The following is a 27,586-nucleotide window of genomic DNA, read 5'->3' on the forward strand; positions in this document are numbered from 1 at the left end:
ATAGAGTAATAAATGTATTGTTCATTGTTTGTTCATGTTCGTTAATGAATTAACTAACATTAACTAAAGGACTAGTATTCTAAAGTGTTACCACTTAATCTTTGTAAATAAGTAAAGGTAGTGAAATTAAAGAGAGAAGATTTAGCTCCATCATTAATCTAGACAGTCAAAAGGGGCTCACTCTGTATATTGTGCTCATAACACCATTTAGTTTATTATATAAACGGCAATATAAGTTAAAACGTAATAAGAACTCATTTAAACTTTATAAAGTCTCAGCTTTCACTGCTAACTACGCTAGCGATATCGCTAGCTATTATTAATATTCTGACACTGGTGGTTAATTAAGCTGTCAACATAATGTTAAAAATGACCAAAAAACGTCGAGAAAGAACAGTTGAGTCTCACCTGTGAAAGATAACACCCCGAGATCTGTATTTATTATCGTGTGACGGTTTATAGGTGTCCAATCTGTCGATGAGTCAGGTATGTTTTCTTCTTTCCTGATGTGAGAGTTATGAGAGTTGCCCGCTCCAATATGGCGGTGACGTTGACGTGCGGTCGAGCGGCCAATGAGGCGTCTAGGTATTTATATGTCTATGGTTTCAGTCATATAGACATCATATGGTTTCAGTCATAGACATGTATAGAAAGGCTAGATAGCTTACCGGCGCTGAGAGCCAATGGGACCCGACGACGTCACACGGCGGCCATCTTAGGACAGGACCGCTCGTCCAGTTATAACATTAAAGTCTATTGTGCATGTAGTGCTGAAATAACTATATTTTGCTCAATTTTCAACCGATTTTCAAACGGCTTGGTGTGTCATAAACTTCAGGGATGCGGCTATTTAACTGCATACTTGTGAAAAATTATAGCCACGGAGTTTATTAAGAAAATAGTATATTAAGTAGACTAGACAAGTAAAGTACTAGGTATACCCATACACACACACAGTAATGATGTCAATATTTATAAGGTACATGAAACATGAAATAGTGCAATTTAGTTTATTACTAATATTTACATTATTAAATACATGTGTAAATTTATGTATAATATAAATCTGTCTCAAGTTGCCATTCTGTAAAATGAAGAGAAAAGAGATTGGTCTTTGTTTTTTGTTTTTTTACTTAGGTCCAAAGGCACACAATTAGAAAAAACTTACAAAAATAAATACAAAATATAAAAAAAAAAAAAAAAAACATTAAGACACAATTGGACACAAAACTCTTTCCATCAATACAATATAATCAATACAGCTCCCTCCCTCTCCTCCTCTCATTTTCCACAAGCGTAATCAGAAGTTCTGTAAACAAAAAACCAACAAAGTAATCCAAATGTAAAGATGTTTTTAAGAAACCAAACCACTTGGAAATCATGTGTAACTCAAAGCTATGTTGAAACAAAAGACTAACCCTGCCTCTCCCACCAATTTACAATTGCTTGGTGACTCACTTACGACCTCTTCACTGCTAGCCAGCAAATAAATACAACCACATCCACAAAATGACATTTAGACAAAAGAGTATGTTGTCAAGAAACGTTGTTGGTCTCAGGAAACCTGTTAATAATTGAAAATGTCGACTGTGGTATCACTTTAGAGTAGAGGGCAGCCATGAAACACACAGCTACGCTGCAATGTTAAGCGTTTCTCAAAACGTGAAGCTACAATTTAAACATCGGCATCAGCACAAATCATAGCCACGTTAATAAGGTTTGTAATAAACCAAACCGTTTGTAAATCCGTCAAGAATTCAGCAAGTTACGAGCATTTTAGTTGGCGTATGTCACTCACCTTCCGTCCACAGCAGCTGGGAGCAGCAGCGCAGTCTCCTGACCTAAGATGGCCGCCAAGTGACGACACAGCTGACTCCGCCTTGAGCCATCTAGCCTTTCTATACATGTCTATGGTTTCAGTGACCCCGCAGTTCTGCTTCAGAGAGGAGAAATGTGATTGGTCAGAGAGGGAATCACGTCACTGTTCCGGAACAACCTTCAGCAGCTCCCCGCCAGCATCTTCCAGCCTTCAGAGTAAGACATTTCCAATCTACTTTCACATTCGCTTTGCATTTATAATACTATAACGCCAGGGAACAACTTTCTCTGCAGCGTTCCTAACTCCTAAATCACGTTAAAAAGTGACGTTTTTTTTCGCCACAACAAAATGTCAAGCGTCTAAGCAGAGAGGAGAACGTCGCTGCTTGCCCTGTGCTTGCAAGGGCGAAAATACTGCAACAACGCGTACAGCCCATAGCCTACTAAATAATAATACCACGGTAGCCACCAACATTATATTTCGTACAGTATGGTACAATAAAAACATTAATTTCCCCCGGATAAAGTAAACAAAACTGACTCTAAAAATCTTAGAAATGATCCTAAGACACAAGCAGATTGGGGTGGACGTGATCGAGGAAGTGCGGCTGGGTTGTAATGTGACGCGTTGAATCATGACGGACCAAAGGGGCTGAGCAATAATGTAATTTCCCACATACCCACACAGAGCTCACTTCATCTTTTAATTCAACACACCGTCTCCTTTGAAAAATACATGCACGCGCGAGTAAAAGTGGTCGTTTATTGACCCTGAGTTACTCGATAGTCAGTGGGCGGAGAGAAAGGAGGGAGAGATGGCTCATTTAAAAGCGCCTGGACGCCAGAGAAAAACGCTCTTGAACAGAATGAGAGAATCGATCAGCTGACCTTCTGTCTACTACTACTTGTAAACTCTTTATCTATGTTGCTGTTTTTTCCCATGACCTGAACTGGATTAGGTGGGGGGAAAAACAGGATTATTGTTGTGATATTTAACCGAACTGCATTTCATAGAGTTTAGAGCACCGAGACTATGTCGCTTTACATTGAAGGTAAGAACGTTTATAAATCCGGGTTTTGCTGTTTTTTACTAACTCGTTAAGTACTTTAAAGGTTGTATTGGCTCTCTGGATATAGTGTAATTAGTTAGATGATACCTACTGGTATCTAGTGATCAACTGGGTCTTACTGCACCATGTACAAGCTGTCAGATGAATTCTGATGAGAGTGAGAGCTGAATGACCCCTCAGTCAGTGCTGACTGATACACTGGGAAAGTTGAAGAAATGGAAGGGTTTATAGAGGGCATTTTGTAAACCCCAGACTGTCCATTCCTCGCTTTGGTTTGGCTGTCAGAGGTCTGGTTCTCTTGACAGCTATTCATTTGGCCTGAAATTGTCTGTAATTTAAAGAGATTTGACATTAAACACAAAATTAAAGGGGATACTGACTGTATGCGGTCGCTGGCAGTGTTTCAATGTAGGGCGCTGGGTCCAAAAGTATGAAGTCACATTGAAAATTCAAGATATGAAATCTTATTTAAACCTGGAAATAAATAAAAGGGTTTAGGATTTTGAAAATAATACAACAAAACATTATGGCATACACTCTCTGTTAAAGGTTTTGGGTTAAGTAAGATTCTTGAATGGTTTTTAAAGTTTCTGATGCTCACAAAGTCTGAATTTATATGTTCAAAAATACATTTAAAAACATACTACTGTGAAATAATATTTAAAAATGTAAATTATACCTGTTTTTTTCTGGAATCTTTGCGTTATAGAAAGTGTAAAAGAACAGCATTTATTTAAAATATATTTTGTTTTAATTAGAAATCTAAGGCATTATAATATAAATGCCTTCACTGTCACTTTATATCAATTTAATGCATTCCTGCTGAATAAAAGTATACATTTTTCTAAAATAAAAAAAAACCTTAATGACCTGAGTGACAGTGTAAATCATTAACAAGATTCTGCCTTTTTTATGGCTCACTTTTAAATAAGCTAGTTGTGCTCTTGTGAACTCCTAGTGTACAGATGGTGAGATGTTCTTGCTTCCTCAATATGCTCTTTGATCATTCTCAAATCATGCTGGAGAATATGACCATCACACTTTACACTTTTAAACTTCTGGGCCATCAAAGCAAAAGAGGGACATACAAGTTTACATTTACAATACAATTTCTATGCTCATAGTATAATTTTTAATGAAAGCATTGAAGCATGACACATTTCCAACGGTGATCCCACTTTATTTAGGGTTGCCTTTCTGTGCACTGTGTGCAGTTGAACTTTGATACATGCTGAGTTTGATTACAGAAGTTTTTTGAGAGTTTATGCTTCAAAAGTTTTTTTTTTTTTTTTTTGAACTCCTTTCTGCACACATATAGAAATGATCTGTTCATGTGTTGGTAGAATCATTTGTAAATGGCGTATAATATGTATCCAGTGCTGCTAAAGGCACCATTCTGAAAGACTTTTAACACGGCAAGACATGTGCAAATGCAAAACAATAAAACAGTAAAATGCTTTTTGAGGTGAAAGTTAAAGATGCAGACTAAATAAAGACCAATCATAACTGCACACTCCCTTATGCACTGTTTATTACAGTGGGGAATATTTATTTGATCCCCTGCTGATTTTGTAAGTTTGCCCACTTACAAAGAAATTAAGGGTCTGTACATTTTATGGTAGGTTAATTTTAATTGATATAGACAGAATATCAACCAAAAAATCCAGAAAAAAACACATTTATATAAAGGTTAGAAATTAATTTGCATTTCAGTGAGTGAAATAACTATTTGATTCACTACCAACCAGCAATAATTCTGGCTCCCACAGATTGGTTATGTGCCCATGTGGAACACAGATTAGTCCTGCAACTTTAAGAAGTTACTCCTAATGTCAGCTCGACCAAAATCGAGCTCTTTGGCATTAACCTGACTCACCGTGTTTAGAGGGAGAGAAATGCTGACTATGACCTCAATAACACCATCCCTACAGTCAAGCACAGAGGTGGAAACATTATGCTTTGGGGCTGTGTTTCTGCTAAGGGTACAGGACGACTTCACCGCATTGAGGGGCAAATGTACTGTAAAATCTTGGATGAGAACCTCCTTCCCTCAGCCAGAACACCGAAGATGGGTCATGGATGGGTCTTCCAGCATGACAATGACCCGAAACATACCACCAAGGCAACAAAGTAGTGGCTCAAGAAAAAGCACATTAAGATCACGGAGTGGCCTAGCCAGACTCCAGACCTCAGTCCTAAAGAAAATCTGTGGAGGGAGCTCACTTCCCTCCACATATGACAGATAACAGAAGTGAGAGAAAAGTGTTTATTACGTTTGAAATTAAATATTTTTCTTACAAAAACGCATGCATTCACTACAGAAGACCTTTATTCATTTTTTAATGTAACTCCGACTGTATTCGTCTGAAAGAAGAAAGTCATATACACCTAGGATGACTCGAGGGTGATTAAAACACAAACTAATTTTCATTTTTTGGTGAACTAACACTTTAAGGATTTAGAGAGGATCTGTAAAGAGGAGTGGATCAAAATCCCTCCTGAGATGTGTGCAAACAAGGGTTTCTGCACCAAGTACTAAATCATGTTTTGCTTTCAATCACTGAAATGCAAATCAATTTCTAACCTTTATATTATGTGTTTTTCTGGACTTTTTGGTTTGTATTCTGTCTCTATATATTAAAATAAACCTACCATAAAAATTATAGACCCTTCATTTTTTTTTAAGTCGGCAAACTTACAAAATCACCAGGGGATCAAATCAATATTTTCCCCACTGTAGATGCCAATGTATTGTCAACAATTTGCTATTTCTACCTGAACTCACCCTTAAAGTTACTTTTGCTGGTGTAACCTAATGTCATCAGGTTGATTCGGTAGTATAAAATGTTTTATTTTATTACTTTAAAATATTTTTGACTTTCATAAACCAATTAATTTAGCATTTAAGGTATTCTGACAATTTTGTTTTACAGTGTACCTTTACAAAATACCCCTAAGGCACATCACTTCATTTTCTTTCTTCTCAAATAGTAACATATATTGAAGCACAAATCAATATTTCATGTCCTTTTATTTATTTAGTTGGTAAATGGCTGTGTAAGTGGAACGATGTACAGTCAGCCAGTCTTTAATGCAAAATAACACTTGATTTTATCCTGTTGGCAGACTGTACATTTTTTTTACTGCCTTCTTTAACTCAGGTTCCTCCAGAGGGACCATATCTTTATTGTAAATCACTGTGAATAACAGTGTCTGTTCGATTACTAAATAAATGACCAACAGCCCAATAGACTATAAATCAGTGAAGTGAGGGTAATGTTGCTCTATTAGACAACTCTGAGAAAAACGGAAATGATTTCATTTCATTTCAAGCTTTAACTGGATTTTAAGTGTCACATGCCAGGAAGCATGTTAGCAGATGAATAACTTTTGCCACACTGGCAGGAGAATGAAAAATACTGATGAAATGTGGTCGAGCAGGATTCAATCAGGTAGAGCTGTGGCACCTTTGCTTGATGTCTTAAGGGAATATTAGTCTGAATCCTGTTACACTTATATCTCCCCTACTTCCCTTTCTTACTTTATACCAAATATATGGCCCGCAAATAATAAAAAGGAATACAGTTAGACTTTTCCTCTTCCCCATACCTCAAGCTCAGCATCTACTATTGAATAAACCATATTTAACTGAATGTAGTTAAACCTCTCTATTGTACCCACTCACTCAAGGGTAAAGGAGCATGTTTGTGGTAGAACAGGGAAGTCTGAGTCACACCTTATATTACAGCCAGTGTAAATGGGCTGATTTAACCCTGAGCCCAGTGGATGATGTGTGTGTTACACTCAGCAAATGTTCTTGATAAACATATATGTGCTTGCGTGGCTTCCTGGATGGTAGTCTTTCATTCATGTACCACAAGGCAGCAGCACAAATATTAATATTGCTTATCAGTTTCCTTATCACTGCAAGTAAGATTTATACAAATCAATTTGGTTGAAAAAATTTTTAAGGAACTGTATTTTAACACACTGATTCCATTCTTCATTGATACCACTGAAACTATAAAATAACAGAATGGAAATGATATGGGGAGTATGGGACCTATATATTTTAGTTTCTAAGTTAATTTACATTTGTCTACAAAACCGGTATTCAAGTAGCTTTAAGTATTTCAACACAAGACATTAGATCGAAAGGTTTTTAATGTTTATGAGAAACAGAAATTCATCTGGTTTTGACCTGACGTGATAGGTTGTTCATCGGCTTGCTGCAGATTGCTTGCAGGAAAAATCACTAAACTGTCTTTTAGGAAGGTTTTTTTCTTTGTAAAGTTAATGTACGAACTTTAACATTGAGGTGTTTGGTTTTAATTGTAGGTCTGAGTAAAGAGTTACCAAGCAACAGCAACGAGATGGCTCAGTTTCAGGAAGTGATGCGGCAGCAGCTGGAGAGCTCGATGCACGCCGAGCTGGAAAAACTCTTAGGCACAGCCAAAGGTGCAAAAGCTGAGGTGAGATACAAGCACTTTTAATTAATTAAACACTTTTTTTTTTTATTTAGCTAACTGTTTTACTTTTTTATTACATGAATAATTTATGTACTGGTTATTACCAGGTTTTTAAAATGTTTTTGAAAATACAGCAGAAACGGTAATTATGTTAAATATTTTTACAATTTAAATTAAAATGTTCTATTTGAATATATTTTAAAATGGAAAAGTCTTCAATGTGACATGATCCTTAAAGCTAATATGCTGATTTGGTACTAAAGAACGTTTCTTACTGAGGATTCTTTAAACTGGAACAGCATTTGTCCCTTTAAAAAAATCTTACTGACCTTAAACTGTTGAATGGTACTAGTGTAGAAGTGATCAGGAACATATGTTGGTTTCAGCATCATGCTAAAGTTTTCATTACTGATGCTCTATTCATCGTCGGCCAAAATTTCCACAACTTATTTCACAAGCGAAAAGGGGATGTACTTGGGGGGATTACTGAGATAAAGAGAGTAGTATTTGGCTGGTAATGTGATCTCAACATGTCAGATCAGGAGGCAATCCTGCTCCATGTAAAACAAATCTGCTCTTATTAGACTGCTGTCATGACTGGAATTTTCATTTAAAACACATTTTTAAAAAGTATACTAATTTCTTGATGTGTAGAACTTGCCTGCAGTTTTATTCAGAAATAGAAATCCTAACTTATTCTTTATAGTCTCACAGTTTCAGTGCACATTAGAATGAAGAAGGAAGCAAAGATGAAAAAGGAGAGGGACCCCTCTTTAGGTGCCATCTTGAGTGCAGCAGCTGATGAATGAGGTGCCAGTGTGACAGGAGAGAGTTCATTGCACTGCTGAGCTGATGTTTAATTAGTTTCACCATGAGACTAGCATCATCATGATGAATCTTCTCTCTTCAGCCCCAACCCACTTCCTTCTGTTCATCCTTTTCCCTTCTTTTATTTTACTTTTTTCAATGGATGACTCTGTTTTGCGTCAGTTTGAGCAGGTCAGATAGCAAAACTCTGAGCTGTCTGGCGATCAACCCCAGTGTTTCCTTCAGCACCACATGGTAATAATCAGGCTTAGCCACCATCACACTGACCGCTTGTGTCCCTCCCTCTCCATTTCACACAGACTCACGTGATCCCACCCAAACATGTACTGCCAATGACGTATTAAAACCCACACCCTGCTAGCTCAAATAAAGCATGATAAGGAGTCAGATTACAGTTTATATGATTGAGACACTTTTATGAAGATATCCACGTGTATGCATACAAACTGTCATTCTGCCATTCATTGTAGCTGCCTTTTAAGTAGGGATGTCAAAAGCACCGTTACTTCAGTCACACATCGATTTCTAAAATAACATGACAGTCAAGTCAACTGCATCTGTACCAATCCTGAATCATAGGTGGCTGCTTTTGACTCTCACATTAATATTTGAATCAAATCAATTGAACTTTCTGGTCAAAATGCTCAATGAATTTGAATATAAACCTAGTCAGTTAAAATGTCAAAATACTAGATCTGTGAAGTAGGCAGTGAAATATATTCTGATAGACCTGTTGCTATTTTATTATTGGAATATTAATATTAATCAAGCAAAAAAAAAACAGTAATCTTATGAAATATGATTACAATATATACTTTGTTAATGTATATTTTGAAATATATTCCTTTTGGCCATATTTTCAGCAGCCATTACTCAAGATTCACTGTCATGATCCTTCAGATCTTTTCTGGTTTGTATATTTATATTGAATCAACCAATCAATCAATTTCATCTGCAACCCTAAATCTATATTACTTGGCAAATGCATTTCGCTAATGAATACTACTTAAGTATTAACTTGTTATTCTTTATAAGTGTTAACTTGTGTGTTGCTCTCTTCAGTCAATTCAGTTGCCTCACAAGCTTCTTTCCAGGTTACACTTTGATAAGAGTACAGAGTAACTGAACTTTACATTCTCAGCAGGCACAAGGAGGTTTATGGATTTTCATCAAACAGATTTTATTTTTAATGATGTGCTCCGTGAGAGGCCTGAGGACCCAGTGATCTTTCACAGCAGGGTGTTAATTATTTCAGAAGCCTTTAGGAGTTTTAATTGCCAGATTTACAAAACAAGATTAGAAAGTTATGCTGCCAGGTTGTTTTTTTAATTCTGAAAAAAATAAGGATTTTTTTTTTTTTTAATAAGCAGAGTAGAATCATAACAAATCAGTGATCCAGCAGAGGAAAGTGACAGCCAATGCCCTTGAAAGTTTTACATGTAAAAAAATCTAAGGGGAAAAAAAATGTAAAGTACTGATGATTAAAAAAAAACACATTGATTGACCACTGTTATGAAAATATCTTTGATCGGCCAAATCATCTAGAGTTTGAGTTTAAATGACTGAAAATTATTATTATATCAGAAGAAGAAATCATGAAGGACCTTCCTCAATAATTCATAAATTTTTGCCTGCTCTCTTCCTTAGGTGTCTAAGAAGGACTTTGAAGGATTTAGGAAGTTATTCCACCGATTTCTGCAGGTGAAGGGACCTTCAGTAGAGTGGCCAAAAATCAACAGGCCCCCCGAGGACTCGGTAAGATAAGCAAGTGATTGATCGCAACACAGACCTTATTCTTGAACTCACTCATATTACACTCATATTATTAGTTTGATTCTAGACCTAAAGTATAAACTGAAACTATGCAGAGAAAGTAAAGCCTAATGTATCTATACACGCTTCAAGCATTAAAACAGACAGACAGGCTGAATTCAGAGCCTCTGCTTTGAGACTCATGTGTGGGCATTAGTGTTGCCTCAGGCTCTGGGAATTAGCCAGCTGTGATTAAAAGCTGCCCACATTCCAGCATGAATTAATTTGCATGACATTCATATACTTCTACTTTGGGCTGCACAATTAATTGAACGCGATCATCATGCACATCATGTCATTAAAGCCGGTTCTGTGATTAGTAGTAAAACTCCATCACCTGCTTTCAGGTGGAGCAGCATTTGCTACACAGAGCCGTAGTTCTCTGACAATGCAAAAAAATCGCAGACAATGTAATCATTTGACTATGAAATCGAAGAAATTGTTCGTGATAATGACAGCTGTTTGCATAGCTTCTCTGTGAACTATGGCTGCTCCATCTGAGAGCATGTGAAAATACCACATTTAATAACATGTTTTTACTCCAAACTCACTTCATAACGTCAGCCGTGTGTTTGAAAGAAATCCTCTTCTGTTGGATGATGTGGCTTCTTTAACCGCATAAGGCACGCAACATATTTCATAGTATTATAAGCAGTTATATAGGCATTGCATTATAAATATACTTTATTATTGTGAATATTATAATAAGAAAAACTCAGATAAACCGTATATTGCCGTAGTCATTTATTAGTCACATTGAATCAATGGTTACGTTATATGCAACCAATTAATCCATTTGTAATCAGATTGATGGCTCAATCGGACTGAAAAGCCTTCATGTAAACACCTTAACCGATCTGATTGAACTCAATTGGAACTAAATTTTGATCGGATTGAAGGGGGTGGTTTATTCCTTTTCCAGTATGATTGAGAGTGCATGTAAACACTCGATCGGATTAAACCCCTGAAAGGACTGCACATGTGCAATGATGCAAAAATAGCGTAATAACGTATGACTCCCGGAACGAACGGCTCTTCCTTTTACATGCACCCTGTCACTGTAAACTGGCCTGTCAATCATCGTCACAGCTAACATCCTCCACATTTAATTTCATTTAACACCTACCATACTGGAGAGAAAAGAAGTGGCTCATTGATCTGCTAGCTGCGGGTCTTTCATGTGGAGAACTCTGCTCATATTTTCTGCATAATAATGCATTTAAAAGTTAATGACCAAATGGATGTTTATAAAATGAAATATAGTACAGATAACAACAAAAGAAAAAAAATTACCAGGTGAAATGTTGATTATAACCGTGGATCGTGCACATCCGCCACGTTTGTAGTTTTTCTAACACAATTTATTTGTGTTTGTAGTTCCTTTGCCTAAGCACAATGAATTGTGGGCAATTTTAGCCATTAGAGTGTGCATAGATTTTGGCATACTCTTTTCAGCATACTATGCTTTGGGAAACACTTATTTTAATTTTACATTATTATAGTCTTGAATGATGGATAGTATGAACATTGAGACGCAGGAAAAGTGTTTTATAAATGTGTGTCCTGACATTTTTAAAACTAATTTATTTAACCATAAATGGATAAATATTAATTCTGCTGTTAAAAACAAATAAAGAAACTGTGTAGGAGAGTTGTTATTATGTGCAAACTGTGAGAAACTAAAAAAAAGATTCATCTGTGGGCAAGGGAGGGTGTAAGGATAACAAGCCACGAGAAAAATTGTCTACTAATTTGATGTGTGTGTGTGTGTGTGTGTGTGTGTGTGTGTGTGTGTGTGTTTCACATAAAGAATCCAGTGTCATTCTGCTTTCCTCTGGGTCTGTGATGATTATGCAATGTTCTCTAAGAGCCAGAAACCCACACGCAAGACTTTCTGTTCCATGAGGAACCACATGCAGGCTGTACTATGAAACTGCGTATGAAATGTTAGACACTACAGTCTGCAGTTTATATAGCCAGGTTTTCTAAGCAGGATATTAAATGCCTTACTCCAGAAATTCCTGTTTTAAGCTCACTTACCTGACAAGCACAGAAACCGATCTCCTTCCAACTCCTTCCAAACTTAAAGAGTATTGTTTACAGACTTTTGTGTATATGTATGCATGAAAATTTTTGTATATTTGGAGAAGGTGAGGTTGTTACATTGAAGAGAATTCCTCCGGTTCTGCTTAATGACAGTAAATGCTGAAAAATGTTTGCTTTGTGATGTTGGGACCTTAGGAATGGGCTGTCTGTGCTCTCTCTCATTGTAACTTAAGGGTGTGTCATTGTGTGTTTGTCCATTTGAAACCATCTTTGACAAAAAAAGAAAAATGCTCATTCACAGTTAACATCTGCTGGGTGTACGAAGGCTAACCAGTCCTTATCTGTTGCCACATAATGTCTGGATCCTGCAACGTCACACCTTATATTTGCTGTAATAATGACCAGTGATGTCCCAGTAGATATATTATACCCAAGATAAGTGGCTAATTGACTTGTCTGTGGTAAAAAAAAAAAAGGTAATTATTGGAACTTTTACCCAGAACTTTTTACCCAGATTTCATGTCGAGTTCATCATGAGATTTCACATTCTATCTCTCCCACTGAAGCCCACATTAAAAACATAATTAGCACAGCCAAGTGTGCATTTATTTGTTTTTATAAATGTGTTTTCAGATAAAATGTTTACATTAGTGTCAGAAAAATACATTTAGATTTTTATGTTATCCAATATTTACTTTATAAAAATTTACAACTAATTTATTATGATTGCAATTTTCAGTAATGTAATGTAACTCAGTAATAGCTATAAATGAGAAATTATGTATATTTAAAAATGTTAATTCATTTGTTTATAGTTCAGCAGAATTAGTAACAACTGTGCTCAATCAAAAAATAAAAAGTTTCTATTTGTAAGACATAAAACACATTATCGATGAAGGTATTGAGAATGCTGGACTAGCCCCAGGCTATCATTATTGATGAGCACTATGTGTTGGAAAAGGATTCCTATATAAAAAGTGTTTCATAAGTAGCATGCATCTGTAGGAAGCATTCCACAGGGAAATGTTGTCCTTCCTGTTTGAATCAATCTACATTTCAGTAATCGTCTTGTTAACTCAGGTGAGAATGTTGACGAGCACAAGGCTGGAGATCATTATGTCAGGCTGATTGGGTTAGAATGGCAGACTTGACATGTTAAAAGGAGGGTGATGCTTGAAATCATTGTTCTTCCATTGTTAACCATGGTGACCTGCAAAGAAACGCGTGCAGCCATCATTGCGTTGCATAAAAATGGCTTCACAGGCAAGGATATTGTGGCTACTAAGATTGCACCTAAATCAACAATTTATAGGATCATCAAGAACTTCAAGGAAAGAGGTTCAATTCTTGTAAAGAAAGCTTCAGGGCGTCCAAGAAAGTCCAGCAAGCGCCAGGATCGTCTCCTAAAGAGGATTCAGCTGCGGGATCGGAGTGCCTCCAGTGCAGAGCTTGCTCAGGAATGGCAGCAGGCAGGTGTGAGCGCATCTGCACGCACAGTGAGGCGAAGGCTTCTGGAAGATGGCCTGGTGTCGAGAAGGGCAGCAAAGAAGCCACTTCTCTCCAAAAAAAACATCAGGGACAGATTGATCTTCTGCAGAAAGTATAGTGAATGGACTGCTGAGGACTGGGGCAAAGTCATATTCTCCGATGAAGCCCCTTTCCGATTGTTTGGGGCATCTGGAAAAAGGCTTGTCCGGAGAAGAAAAGGTGAGCGCTACCATCACTCCTGTGTCATGCCAACAGTAAAGCATCCTGACACCATTCATGTGTGGGGTTGCTTCTCATCCAAGGGAGTGGGCTCACTCACAATTCTGCCCAAAAACACAGCCATGAATAAAGAATGGTACCAAAACACCCTCCAACAGCAACTTCTTCCAACAATCCAACAACAGTTTGGTGAAGAACAATGCATTTTCCAGCCAGTGGAGCACCGTGCCATAAGACAAAAGTGATAACTAAGTGGCTCGGGGACCAGAATGTTGAAATTTTGGGTCCATGGCCTTGAAACTCCCCAGATCTTAATCCCATTGAGAACTTGTGGTCAATCCTCAAGAGGCGGATGGACAAACAAAACCCCACTAATTCTGACAAACTCCAAGAAGTGATTATGAAAGAATGGGTTGCTATCAGTCAGGATTTGGCCCAGAAGTTGATTGAGAGCATGCCCAGTCGAATTGCAGAGGTCCTGAAAAAGAAGGGCCAACACTGCAAATACTGACTCTCTGCATAAATGTCATGTAATTGTCAATAAAAGCCTTTGAAACGTATGAAGTGCTTGTAATTATATTTCAGTACATCACAGAAACAACTGAAACAAAGATCTAAAAGCAGTTTAGCAGCAAACTTTTTGAAAACTAATATTTATGTAATTCTCAAAAGTTTTGGCCACGACTGTAGTTCAAGACGCCTCGTCTCAGTTCACCACAGTAAATACTCCAGAATCCAGATTTAAAAAACGCACTGCATGCCGATTGATGTTCTCAAGGTAATTCTCAGCTTTTAATTCCTTGTATTACCTTTATGAACCTTTAAATACTGCCATCAGCCTCTCTTTCTGTAAGATGAAGAAGCTTCTTATGTGCTTACGATGCAAACAGACTTGGAATTGTGGCTTTCTGACTAAGCTAATGAAATTCTGATCCTGTGGCTGGGGGATCTTTGAGGGGTTTTATTTATGCGGTGTTTGTGATTATGAATGTGCGAAGAGGTTTGAGCAACTGGAATATGTCTGACCAAGAAATAACAGCAGTCTAATTCAACCTGTAAAATAGGTTTAAAATACTGGAGTCCTGCTTTTGGTTTGAAGCTCAGACCTCACATACCTTCTTTCTTTTTTTTACCAGCAGTTAGGAAATCCATGTTGTTCTCTGGTGACTGGTTAGTTAATTCAGTCAGCCATGTTTCATTTAGGGCCTCAGGGGAAGTGGTGTAATGGTGGTTTGGAACTGGACTCCGGTTTAGTCAAACGCCTTTCATTGCCACAATAATGCCACCTAAACTGCATTTCAACTATTCAAAGGCACTAAAAATAGACTGTGTGTATATACCTAGAAACATTTCATGTCTCAAAAAGAAATGAAAAAAGGATTGCTGCTTTATTTCACACACACACAAGATAAGCGACAGTACACAAAGAAACAAGGCTATAGACACATGAAAAGATTAAACCCACACCACCACTACAACAACTACACCTGATCAGAGATTAAAGACATGGGGCGTGAACAAACAAACAAGTTTCGATTTATATTGTACATCTATTCATTTGTATATTAACACACTGAATAAATTACTAGGGTTTACACAAGAATAACGGTATGCATGATTTACACCGAAATTTGTTCTGCGTATATTTTATGAAAAAGGCTCATAGACAACGAGGAGAATACAATCATAGAAAATGCAAGATTGATAAATTGATAGAACTTTTTAGCAAACACTTTTCTCAAAAATAAACTGAAGGAGTCACGCAATACAGGTAATGTTACCGTACCAAATTTATGCAAGCAAGTACATAGTATTACAGCCCTAGTGCAAAAAGGTTAGTTTGAGTGATCCTGAAAGAGTTGTTAATCAGATGTTCAGATTATATAAATTTAAGAGACTGACAGAGATCAGTTATCATTGCTATTACTGATTGATTTTCAGTCATGAGTTTTAATGGATGGCATTATGAATGTGCATGTCTGTTTGTAGGCCATAAAATTGCAGTCAATATAGAGAAGATATTTTTCAGGGATGTTTTTCTAATTCCAAGGTTGACAGATGACCTAGTTTTACTGCACAATAGACTGGAATCTATTTAAGTCAATCAAAACAACAAACAAAATTACAAAACAGTAATTGGTTTTCTCTGAAATGCGTTGGATTAACATGTAAATACCATGGTATATGAATATGGTAATAATTATATACCATGTTATTGCCATCTGTCACCTTGGTCTGTGTGGTGAATGTCAATATAACATTCTCTGATAAAGTCGGGGAATGAACTACACCTGTCATTCTACAATAATGTGGCTGAATTTACATGAAAAGACTGTCCCAACAGTTTGTGGACGAATCATTTAGGGATTTAAAATACATCATAAGCACACCAGTTGGCCAATTAAAAGGATTTTCTCTTTGCAACTGCTGAGAGAACTGCTGCCTCTCTGGCTGTTGTTTGCTCCAAGTCATGAGCAGCTCTGGGATTTTAGCCACCAACCTCTGCTGGCTGCCTCAGTGTTTGAGCACTGTAAACTAAAAGTATGTATACAGTACTAGACAAATCAACATAAAAATACTCCTGTTTTTCTTTCATCTGATCACTGAGGCTGCACATGGCTATATCTGATGACCAGGAATTTACAGAGAGTATTTTCACTTAAAAAAAAAGGCAGAATTCTATGGAATTCTGTGGTCAGATTCTGAACTGAAGAATATATTCTTCACCAAATCAGTTAAACACAAACTCTTCCCACAGCTTATTTGATTGGTCAACTCAATCACTTACTTGTTAAGAAATATTCCGATTTCATGGATCCAGTTCAGAGTTCAGATGTATCATAGATGGAGACTATCATGACAAAGAGTAATGCTATTATCAGGATGTGCTATACAAAGATTAGGGTTTAGCTTAGGGTTAGGGGATAGTATTTGTTTCATTTTGTAGGCAGTCAGCACTGTGATTGACAACCAGTGAAATCTTCAGAACTGACTGCACTTTGGTTTGTGCTTCACGAGGTTGGGGGGGGGAATCATGCTTTCTTTTCATCTTAACCCCCCTCTTACATAGACACATCTGTCTTGACTTCCGTCTCTCAAACACAAATTTTTCTCTCTTCCTGACAAACATTATGACCTTGGTTACATCATGTTCTCCATCTGTCTGTGTGTTTGTCATGGAAATGATATTTGTGATTTGAGAGATTACATTTTTAGTCCTTTTTTTCATGCTTGTGCTTATGTCGTAGTATCATAAAGTAGGGCATCGTGCTCTCAATTTTAGTGCAGATGTGTGGTGATGTTTTATTGGTATCTGACTCATCAGTTGTCTCATGTTGGGGCCCCAACGCCCTCATGGAAAACAAGAGGAATGAAGTAAAGGGAAAGGATATTTTCTTTCCGAAACACATCCATCGTCTCTCTCGTCTTTCTGTTTCCCACCCACTGGTACTATTGATCGAGCAGTTGGGCTGCTTATTCAGTTAAACATGGTCTTTTTTTATGCCTCTATGAGAAATATTGTGCTTGCACAATTTGTGTTGTGTTTGTTTGGTTTATTTGAAAATGATCCTAGTGATTCTGAAAGATTGATTGCAGACACAATCATTACACAGTGCACTAACCTCACGTTTGACTTCTGACCCCTTAGCCAGATTCTTTTGAAGAAAAATAATCCAATGAGACACACACACACACACCAATAGCAACAGCATCTGGATAAAATTTAGAGACTTCATTGTAGTCCCTGGATGGATCATTTATGAACTCCAGTATAATATAATCCAAAACTCCTTATAATATAATATAAAATTCCAGATGGTGAAAAAATGTAAGCATGTCCTGACTGACAGTTGTTTGTCTTTCTTGTCTTTGTTTCAGATCCAGCCATATGATAAGATTAAGGCAAAGGGTCTACCGGACAACATAGCAGACAGTCTGAATAAACTGGTGGTGGTGAAGCTGAATGGGGGTTTGGGAACCAGCATGGGCTGCAAAGGGCCCAAGAGCCTTATTAGCGTCCGTAATGAGAACACATTCCTGGATCTAACTGTCCAGCAGATTGAGGTTTGTCATATGACAGTATAGTTTCACACATGGAGGTCTATAATAATTTCCTGTTACAGTAATCTCAATGACAGTTGTTTAGTGGGGGCTAAAGTGGCCATGCTAATTAGCCAAAAACTGCCACTCTGGTTGGAACGAGTTTGTTTGTTGCCACAAAATAGAAAATTTCCTCCCTACATAATTTATATCATGTAATCCACATTTGATTTAAAAATAAACATCACTAAAATTCTTTTTTTTTTTTTTTTTATTGCACATTTTGCAAGAAAATATCTTTCTAATATTCTTCAGGTGTTTTTATCTGTAGGGAATGCACAATAAATTGTTGTCTATTTTAAATGCAACTCAAATAAGAGAACTTCTCAGATTTGAACCCAAAGAAATATAAACCCTCCTGCTGGGAAAAACACAGCAGCTGTCTGAGAGATTTGAAAGCAAGCAAATAGACCTCCGTAATCACAAATCTATGTATGTAAATAGACTTCCTAAATCACAAACATATGTTCCTCTGTCTTTCCCTTCTCTTGCTCTTCTCATCTACAGCTGTACAACACAGTCACATTCCTTAATTTATACAGAGCGATCATTTTAAACCAGCAGCAACAGACTATGTCCTAGTTATCTTTCTCAGCGCCATGAACTGAGAGATAGGTAGTGAGCATGAAAGGGAACTTGGGTTGAAATTGAAACAGAGAGGGCTGTGTTCTGGGCAAGAGGGAAAAAAAGATAGGGGCCGAATACTGAGCCCTGTGGGATGCCTTCACTGAAGAACACTCAGCTCAGTGTCTCTTTGACAGACCGTTTACCTGCCTCATGTCGTCAGATATCCCACTCACTGAATAAGGCCCATTAGTACATGTAAATGGGTAATCTGTCCTTCTCTCTCAAAAATACAGGCTGTCGTTTCTATAGTTGGCAGGCCTTTAACAAGCCCTTAGGCCAGCTTATTCCATTTGGCTTCGATTTAGGTTCAGATTTATGGCATACATTCATTAAAAGAAACTGACCTAAATTTGTCATCCATCAGTTTCTGAAAGAGGATGATGCATACTAAATTTTGTGAGAAATTTTTAGTTATTTAAAGTACCATTAACACAGGGAAATTAAATTTATTTATGGGTAATTCTTCAATTACAGAAGTTTTTTTTGTACCTCAGAACAACTAAAAAAAATGCATTTGCATTAGTTTGGACACTTATGCATTTTTCCAAAGGGGTTTCTGTAATTTGTCTGAACTTTCAGATAATTATTTCAGAAACTGGTGACCAGTGTTTTTGATCCACTTGATCCAAAAATACACACCATTTCTTTTTTTACTTTAAATGTTAACTGCAGTACTGTTGACACTTTGCCAATTCACCTAATAATTATGTTCTGATTAATTATTGACCATGTTCATCACACCAGAGTAACTGCAGAGATTAGATAGGAGAGGTGTCTACATCCATTGGAGATATGTTTTAGCAGCTAAGCTCTTTAATTAAAGATCTCACGTTTACTGTGTTGTTGTCTAAACAATAACTTTTGTTATTTAGGATTATCTAGAGTCAATTCTCTCAGATAAAACAGAATGTGCTGCAGAATGTAATAAACCTGCCAAAAGTATCAGTGTTAATGAGAAACATTGTGGACATTGTTAGCTTGTTTAGAATGTTAATAGATAACGCATGAGTTAACTTGTTTGATAAAGTCATTTTTCTCTTTGGTCTTTGTAGCACTTGAATAAAACATATAATGCTGATGTTCCACTGGTGCTCATGAACTCTTTCAATACGGATGAAGACACTAAGAAGATCCTACAAAAATACACTCACCACAGAGTCAAGATACACACTTTCAACCAGAGCAGGTATTAAACCACACATACAGTACATACACACATTTACATGACATGAAATAGACTTAAATTTATTTTCAAATGAAGCTAATTATAATTAATATGCCTAAACTAAAATCATGCATTTTTTTTATAAAATAGATATGCAATTAATTTATAGTTAATTATTAATTCCGTTTTTTTTTCTCCGATTTATCTGACTTCTCAATTTAAGTATTCTGAATATAGGTAAATAAACACACAAACCGCAGATATATACAAAGGAATAATGTAACATTTGCGTAATTTGAGTATAATAGATCACTCAGTTGATGACGCATCACATAAGCAGCTACATCTAAACAAACAGATTGCAATTCAGGGTTTTGGCACAGACCGTGCTGGATGAAAAAAAAAGGATTTCTTCACCTTCATAATGTGACCCTTAGCCTGCAAACACTTAAAGTTTTGTAAAAACAAGTTAAAGATTGACGAGGATTCTAAGCAATAATGGGGATATGTTAATATTTGATGGACTTGTCAGAGCAGAAATTGATCTCAAAGCCAACAAAAGACGCATGGGGATATGGTTACATAAAGAATGCAGTGCTAAAAGACAGCACATTTAGTCCCAGTTAAAGCTGAAGCTTGTGCAAGAGACTATGTGATGTGATGAAAGGACGAGGAGGAGGATGCAGACTACATAGAATGTCAGATGTTTTCCCTGGCTTCAATTGACCTGAATAAGCTCGAAATGCAAGAGTGAGAGAAGATTTTAGAGCCTCTCTGAAAACACATTTGCATAAGCAGTGTATTTTTCATGCCCATATAAACAAAGCTTGAATATCTTTTTTTTCTGTAAAGAGGAAACACTTTGACACATTGTTTGCATTCTGATTTTAGGCCAATTTGATATGTGATAATTTTTTTTATTTTACAGACTTTTGTTATTTTAGTATTATTTATATGCTACTCTTGTATTATTAAAGGGTTAGTTCACCCAGATAGCAAAATTATGTAATTAATAACTTACCCTCATGTTGTTTCAAACCCGTAAGACCTCCGTTTATCTTTGTAACACAGTTTAAGATATTTTAGATTTAGTCCAAGAGCTCTCAGTCCCTCCATTGAAACTGTGTGTATGGTATACTGTCCATGTCCAGAAAGGTAAGAAAAACATCATCAAAGTAGTCCATGTGACATCAGAGGGTCGGTTAGAATTTTTTGAAGCATCGAAAATACATTTTGGTCCAAAAATAGCAAAAACGACGACTTTATTCAGCATTGTCTTCTCTTCCGTGTCTGTTGTGAGAGAGAGTTCAAAACAAAGCAGTCTGGATATCCGGTTCGCGAACGAATCATTCAGTTCACCAAATCGAACTGAATCGTTTTAAACGGTTCGCATCTCTAATACGCATTAATCCACAAATGACTTAAGCTGTTAACTTTTTTTAATGTGGCTGACACTCCCTCTGAGTTCAAACAAACCAATATAATGCATGCACTCAAACCGTACACTGACTGAACTGCTGTGAAGAGAGAACTGAAGATGAACACCGAGCTGAGCCAGATAACGAACAACAGACTGACTCGTTCACGAGTCAAGAACCGGTTGCATCGATTTTCGGATCACGAGTAATTCTTTCTGACAGTTCGATTCAATAAACCGGATGAAGAAAACGGTTCACCGGTTCGTTTGTGCTCGACGTAATGGTGTCATTGGCGATGATTGCCCTTGATTCAAGCCTTCAGTTTACCCGCGCTCATAACACTAGCACAGAATCAGTTCAGAATCAATCACCAAAAGAATCAGTTCGGTTCAGACGTCCTGTGTGTCGGTCTGCTTCACACTGAATCACACATGCGCAGTATCATCAGCTCCTCTGTTCTCGAATCAGACGCGTCTGACAGAAACGGTTCTTGACTCGTGAACGAGTCAATGTTTCGCTCATTATCTGGCTCGGCTCGGTGTTCATCTTCAGTTCTCTCTTCACAGCAGTTCAGTCAGTGTACTGTTTGAGTGCATGCATTACTCCGGGATATTGGTTTGTTTGAACTCAGAGGGAGTGTCAGCCACATTAAAAAAAGTTAACAGCTTAAGTCATTTGTGGATTAATGCGTATTAGAGATGCGAACCGTTTAAAACGATTCAGTTCGATTTGGTTAACTGAATGATTCGTTCGCGAACCGGATATCCAGACTGCTTTGTTTTGAACTCTCTCTCACAACAGACACGGAAGAGAAGACAATGCTGAATAAAGTCGTCGTTTTTGCTCTTTTTGGACCAAAATGTACTTTCGATGCTCCAAAAAAATTTTAACCGACCTTCTGATGTCACATGGACTACTTTGATGATGTTTTTCTTACCTTTCTGGACATGGACAGTATACCATACACACAGCTTCAATCGAGGGACTGAGAGCTCTCGGACTAAATCTAAAATATCTTAAACTGTGCTCCGAAGATAAACGGAGGTCTTACGGGTTTGGAACGACATGAGGGTAAGTTATTAATTACATAATTTTGCTATCTGGGTGAACCAACCCTTTACCTTCAATTAGCTTTTATTTTTATATTCTGAGTTTGCATTTTAGATTTATTTACTATTTACTACTTCTATTCTCTCTTCTGAATCTTTCAGGTATCCACGGATAAATAAGGAGTCATTGTTGCCGGTCGCTAAGGACATGGCTATGACAGGAGAGAATGCAGATGTGTGGTATCCTCCTGGTCATGGTGACATTTACGCCAGCTTTTTTAACTCCGGTCTGTTGGAGCAGCTCATCGCTGAAGGGAAGGAGTACATTTTTGTCTCCAACATCGATAATCTGGGTGCAACGGTAGACCTGTATATACTGAACCACCTGGTGAGCCAGCCGAACGGCAAACGCTGTGAGTTCATCATGGAGGTCACAGACAAGACCAGAGCAGATGTGAAGGTGAGAGAATATTATTTGTGTAGCATATGCTACAGTAGTCCAAAACATAGAAGGGGAATGTGAGGAATAATCATTTCAACCGAACAACCATTGTAGCCAAGTGTATTTTAAATGTTTAAGAACAGTAAAAATCATATTAAATATAATGTACATTTTACATAAAATAATAAAGACATGCTCTAAGTTTAAATCAGTGACAGTAGTAGACTGCGACAAGAAAAATTCTCAGAAATCAAATCATGTCTTTTCTTTTAGCCCAAATTCAGTAATTTGCATTTATGTCCATATAGATATTACAATGATTTGTTCATGTGCATAAATAAATTAAGTGTATTTGTAGAGAATGAGGCTTATGTTTGTACACATTGTCATTGAACTTTGTGTGTTTGTGTTGTCCAGGGAGGAACGCTCATTCAGTACGATGGTAAGCTTCGGTTACTGGAAATCGCCCAGGTTCCCAAAGCTCATGTAGATGAATTCAAATCAGTGTCCAAGTTTAAGATCTTCAACACCAACAACCTATGGATCTCCCTGTCTGCCATAAAGAGACTACAGGAACAGAACGCTATGGACATGGAAATCATAGTCAACCCTAAGGTAGGGAAACTAAAAGCTTGCAGAAACCACAACATGATTGTTGCCTTTTAAGATTCATCAAAGAATTGCAGTCAATTTAACCTGACTTTATACAGTTTCCTTGAAAAAGATTAGCCAACTAGTCATTCAGGGAACCAGACATTTGATTTTTTTTTTATTTCCCTTCTTAAGTCTTCATTTCCCCCAACAGTCTATCTTTATTTTACTGTAAAGCACTATTTTTAGTTGTGCACTAGAAATCTAGGTTTTATTCCCCTGGCAGCCTCCTCCTTTACACTATCACTTCTAAAACCTTAGTTGAGACCTGGATTCATTCATCAGGCCATGTGGGACCCTGTAACACTGCGCTTCAGCAGTCTCCTTTGTGGATTGTTCACTTCTGAATCAAACCCACTTAGAAAAGTCTCTAAACAAGCACTATAACAAGCTGATGTTGAGACTGTGTTTGAGTGTCCTTTTTATACCAGACCCAATAGCTCATTTGAGTAGAGATCATTTGGGGTCTAGTTCAAGGCTTGTGTGATCAGAGAGTTTGATGGAGAGCTTAACAACTGACAAAAAAGTACTTTTATAAACCATTTCTGTTGGGTCTTCTGTTCTCAGTCCATCACATAATAAAAGTGTAACCATAAGATGAAGGTGTGTGTGTGTGTGTGTGTGTGTGTGTGTGTGTGTGTGTGTGTGTGTGTTTGTTTGTGTGTGTTTGAGACAGTTCAAAATTCTCAGAAGTGAGATGAAAAAAAGCTTCATGTGAGAACATTAAGGGACTCTCAATTGGATATATATAATAAAATGATTTGTCTTATTTTAGCACTGTACCCAAACTAAACACAATAAAGGGTTTTCAGTTTCCAAATGACAAGTACTTTGTCAACACATGAGTACACCGTCTACACAGTATAAAAATGCAAAGGGGTTAGTGTGGGATAATTATAACCAATGTGTTTTTCTATGATATGTCCAATAGTTCTATGGTATGTCCTCATTTAGATAGCCAAGTAAGTGTGTGTGTGTGTGTGTGTGTGTCTGTAGAGTAGTACACAGTTCAGCAGAGCTCCATATTGTAGCACCATTTCTTCCCCTAAGGCCCAGGCTCTCATCCAGCAAGACATATTAAGCTGAAATTTGAGTCTGTTGTAGATTTCTTCACATCCAATCCCTCCCGTTCCTGTTCCTGTTAACTTTATACTTTTTCTGCCTGTGATACCAAGACCAACTATACAGTGCTTTCAGTGATGCCTCACACTTCCATGTTCCAATTATCATGCTTCATAGATTAATTATACATGGCTTGTTAACAGATAACATAAATATGGATTTAAAGTCAGCATGAAATGAAAATTCTCCCTTCCTATTTTCTAAAACCATGTTATGGATCATATTGTGAGCAATCATGCCATAGGCTTATTTTTGAAATTTCACCTAATGAAATAATTTTTTTTTTTTTTTTGTTTTATCGTAAAATTGTCATAACCTTCCAGTGAAATGACAAACTTCTCTCTGGTAAAACATTCCTGACTTAGAACTAACTGCAAATTCGCATTCAGATCTGCCTGTATCCAATCGACAGTCCATGAATAGAACCAAATCCATCCTACATTTTTTTTCTCAGTAATCGGTTTTAATTGGATGTACATAACAGTTCAGAAGAAAGGATTTGTTCAATCTAGTTTCTATTTCATTTTAGGCATAATTTTATATACAGTGGGGTATATAAAAGCCTGAGACTATACTGACAATTTTAAGGTTCTTAAACTTTGATATAATTATGTATAATTATAAGTACAAATATTCAATATAGTTTGTCCATATAGTTGCTAGAAAACTGCTGTTTAGAATAATTTTCTCTGTCTCTCTCAGACTCTAGATGGGGGTCTGAATGTCATTCAGCTGGAGACCGCAGTGGGTGCTGCCATCAAGTGCTTTGATAACGCCTTGGGCATCAACGTGCCACGCAGCCGCTTCCTGCCTGTCAAAACCACGTCTGACCTCCTACTGGTTATGTCCAACCTGTACAGCCTGGAGGCAGGGTCTCTGACCATGAGCGAGAAGCGCGAGTTTCCCACAACTCCTCATGTCAAACTGGGCAGCTCCTTCACCAAGGTACCGCACCTAATGAAGCATTCCCAACAAATGATCCATTCAAATCACATGGTGTTTCTCTCACGCTGCACAGTGTGATGCAATGATCTCCCTAGGGTTTCAAGACAACCAAATCTGCCAGCCAGAAACCCACTAAGATTTGAAAACAAGGACATCCTTCCCTAAAGAACAGATGAATAATATACAGTCTAATACTTATGAAGCCTTGATCCAATTTCCTTTTGTCCTTCAGGTTCAGGAATATCTTACACGATTCGAGAGCATTCCAGACATGCTAGAGCTGGATCACTTGACGGTGTCTGGTGACGTGACTTTCGGAAAGCACGTCTCTCTAAAGGTAAGCGCAAGGAACAAATGGAAAAAAAAAAGATTTGGCAGGGTGTTGTACAGTCTGATTATTCCTCTTGTCTTGACAGGGAACGGTCATCATCATAGCCAACCATGGAGACCGAATCGATATTCCAGCCGGCTCTTTGTTGGAAAATAAAATAGTGTCCGGAAACCTTCGGATCCTGGATCACTGATGTCTTTGTGTCGTGTCACTTGGATGCAGAATTACATCATTGACCCACACCTATCACTGTCCTCATCATCATAATAACCAATCACGGAGACACCATCGACATTCCGACCAGATCCACAAAGGAAAGTTCAAGTGTCTGGGAACTTGTGGATCCTAGAGCACTGACACTTGTGTCATGTGACCTGGATGCCAAGTCACATGACTGACCCATACCTGGCACTCTCAGAGCCTTCATTAGAGGTGCTGATCACAGCACACAGTGTCCCAAACACCATACAATTTCCATTCCATTCCAGAGACCTTTATTTTTGTGGTAGTAGTTTGTGTGTTTTGATTTCCTGTCTTTTAGTGGTCCTCAAATTGTATGTTCATTATACAAATCTCATTGTGTATTGTTTCAGCTTTTCACTCTGCAGTATTTCTCTCGTTGTATCTATGAAATCTATGTCCTCTACTTGTTTAAAAATGTGAAAGAAAGAGTGCAAAGCAATAAGTGTTCTGCAACAGTGAAGGCTGACAGTTCTGTCTTTATGTTCTTGAACCTGGTCTAGATTCTGAACGTTCTGTGGAATTAAATAAAGTGCAATATGTAACAGAACAATAGCAGAAGTTCGCTGTTAATTAAACACTCCTCCTTGTCTTCTACAGTAGGAAAAAGAAAGCGAGGGAACAAGTATGCGTACAAGGAAGGTAAAGAAAGTGAAAAGAGCATCTACTATTTCAGCAGTGTATGAAGGCTGTATACAAGGTCTTCCAGACTCCCTGGAGGCAGGAGGTTAGTGTGTTCCACTGGTCTGTTAATGTGAAAGCAGCCAAGCATTAAACTCACTGTTAATAATCTGCACACGGAGCAAGACACACACACACACACACACACACACACACACTGGTGATTTAAGATCAAAGAGGTCCAGAGATTGTTGTCACAGCCTAACAATCAGCTCCTGCTCTGACCAAATTAATTTAGACAACATTATAATGTATAGTACTGTATATGAAAAACTGGTATTTGAGAATTGCTAAAGATTCCATGTAACAGTGTTATTCATTTACTGGTGTTTTTAAAGATTAACTTTAATTGAGCGTTAGATAACAGCAGTAATTTAAATGTAAAAAAAAAATAAGGAAATGATCATGCACCATTAAATATCCAACATTGTACAATAGCAGCTAGTTAAGAACCTGTAACATCCATCTGTGTTATCAGCATTCTCAATGGATCCTTTACTCTACACTTCAGTGTCCTGGAATGAAAACAGTTCCTGTCACATATCCTTTTCTTATTTTCCATCATAACAGAACCACATGGGGATGAAATGTTTTTTGGCAAACACTGTAATAGTGTCACAAGATGCAAAAACAGGAAATCGGTCTGACACATCCTTCTCCAATATGATGAACACAGCTGCTTTCCAGAGTCTGTGATTTATTAGTGGTTAGTAAGGGTCTAACCAGAAAAACACTTGAATCATTTGCACAGGAATGTGTGAGGCAAATTTGCTAGTTCAGTAGCACAAAGTTACTTCTTAAAAGATTTAAAAGGCAATGATTCAAGGACAAATAAATTCTCTATGTATCACAATGCATCTTGTCCTTTATGGTTTTTTTTTTTAACAATACACACTGGGGAGTTTCAGTAGTCATTACTATCACTAGTGAAATACAACATCTCTCAACAACAGTTTCTGTAATATAGATGAAAATGCTTTATTTTATTTTATTGCAAAATGTAATTAAATATAGCTTCAAAATATCCAAGTAAAAAATTGATGATAAAAAACAATGAAACATAA

At 37.3% G+C, this 27,586-nt stretch overlaps 1 protein-coding gene across 2 annotated transcripts; it reads left to right on the top strand.

Annotated features, from left to right (window-relative positions):
* The first annotated feature begins 1,925 nt into the window (after positions 1-1,925).
* On the top strand, positions 1,926-26,987 carry ugp2b (UDP-glucose pyrophosphorylase 2b). 2 transcript variants are annotated; one of them, XM_059520285.1, is made up of 10 exons: positions 1,926-2,034; positions 7,227-7,360; positions 9,833-9,940; positions 17,630-17,815; positions 19,531-19,664; positions 22,273-22,570; positions 22,970-23,167; positions 25,028-25,270; positions 25,503-25,607; positions 25,687-26,987. In XM_059520285.1, exons 2-10 carry the CDS (start codon positions 7,262-7,264, stop codon positions 25,792-25,794), a joined length of 1,479 nt encoding a protein of 492 aa, XP_059376268.1. In that variant the 5' UTR covers positions 1,926-2,034; positions 7,227-7,261; the 3' UTR covers positions 25,795-26,987. The 2 variants fall into 2 exon arrangements, with proteins under 2 accessions (XP_059376268.1, XP_059376267.1); XM_059520284.1 differs by lacking the exon at positions 1,926-2,034 and adding an exon at positions 2,734-2,870.
* Positions 26,988-27,586: the final 599 nt, after the last annotated feature.

The sequence above is a fragment of the Carassius carassius genome, chromosome 32 (genome assembly GCF_963082965.1).
Source record: "Carassius carassius chromosome 32, fCarCar2.1, whole genome shotgun sequence".
Classification (NCBI taxonomy): domain Eukaryota; kingdom Metazoa; phylum Chordata; class Actinopteri; order Cypriniformes; family Cyprinidae; genus Carassius; species Carassius carassius.

Excerpts from the sequence above, each read along its gene's own strand:
- ugp2b (XM_059520284.1), top strand. Across the intron at positions 9,941-17,629 it reads ACAGGCCCCCCGAGGACTCG|ATCCAGCCATATGATAAGAT; the intron begins GTAAGATAAGCA and ends TCTTTGTTTCAG. Across the intron at positions 25,608-25,686 it reads GAAAGCACGTCTCTCTAAAG|GGAACGGTCATCATCATAGC; the intron begins GTAAGCGCAAGG and ends TTGTCTTGACAG.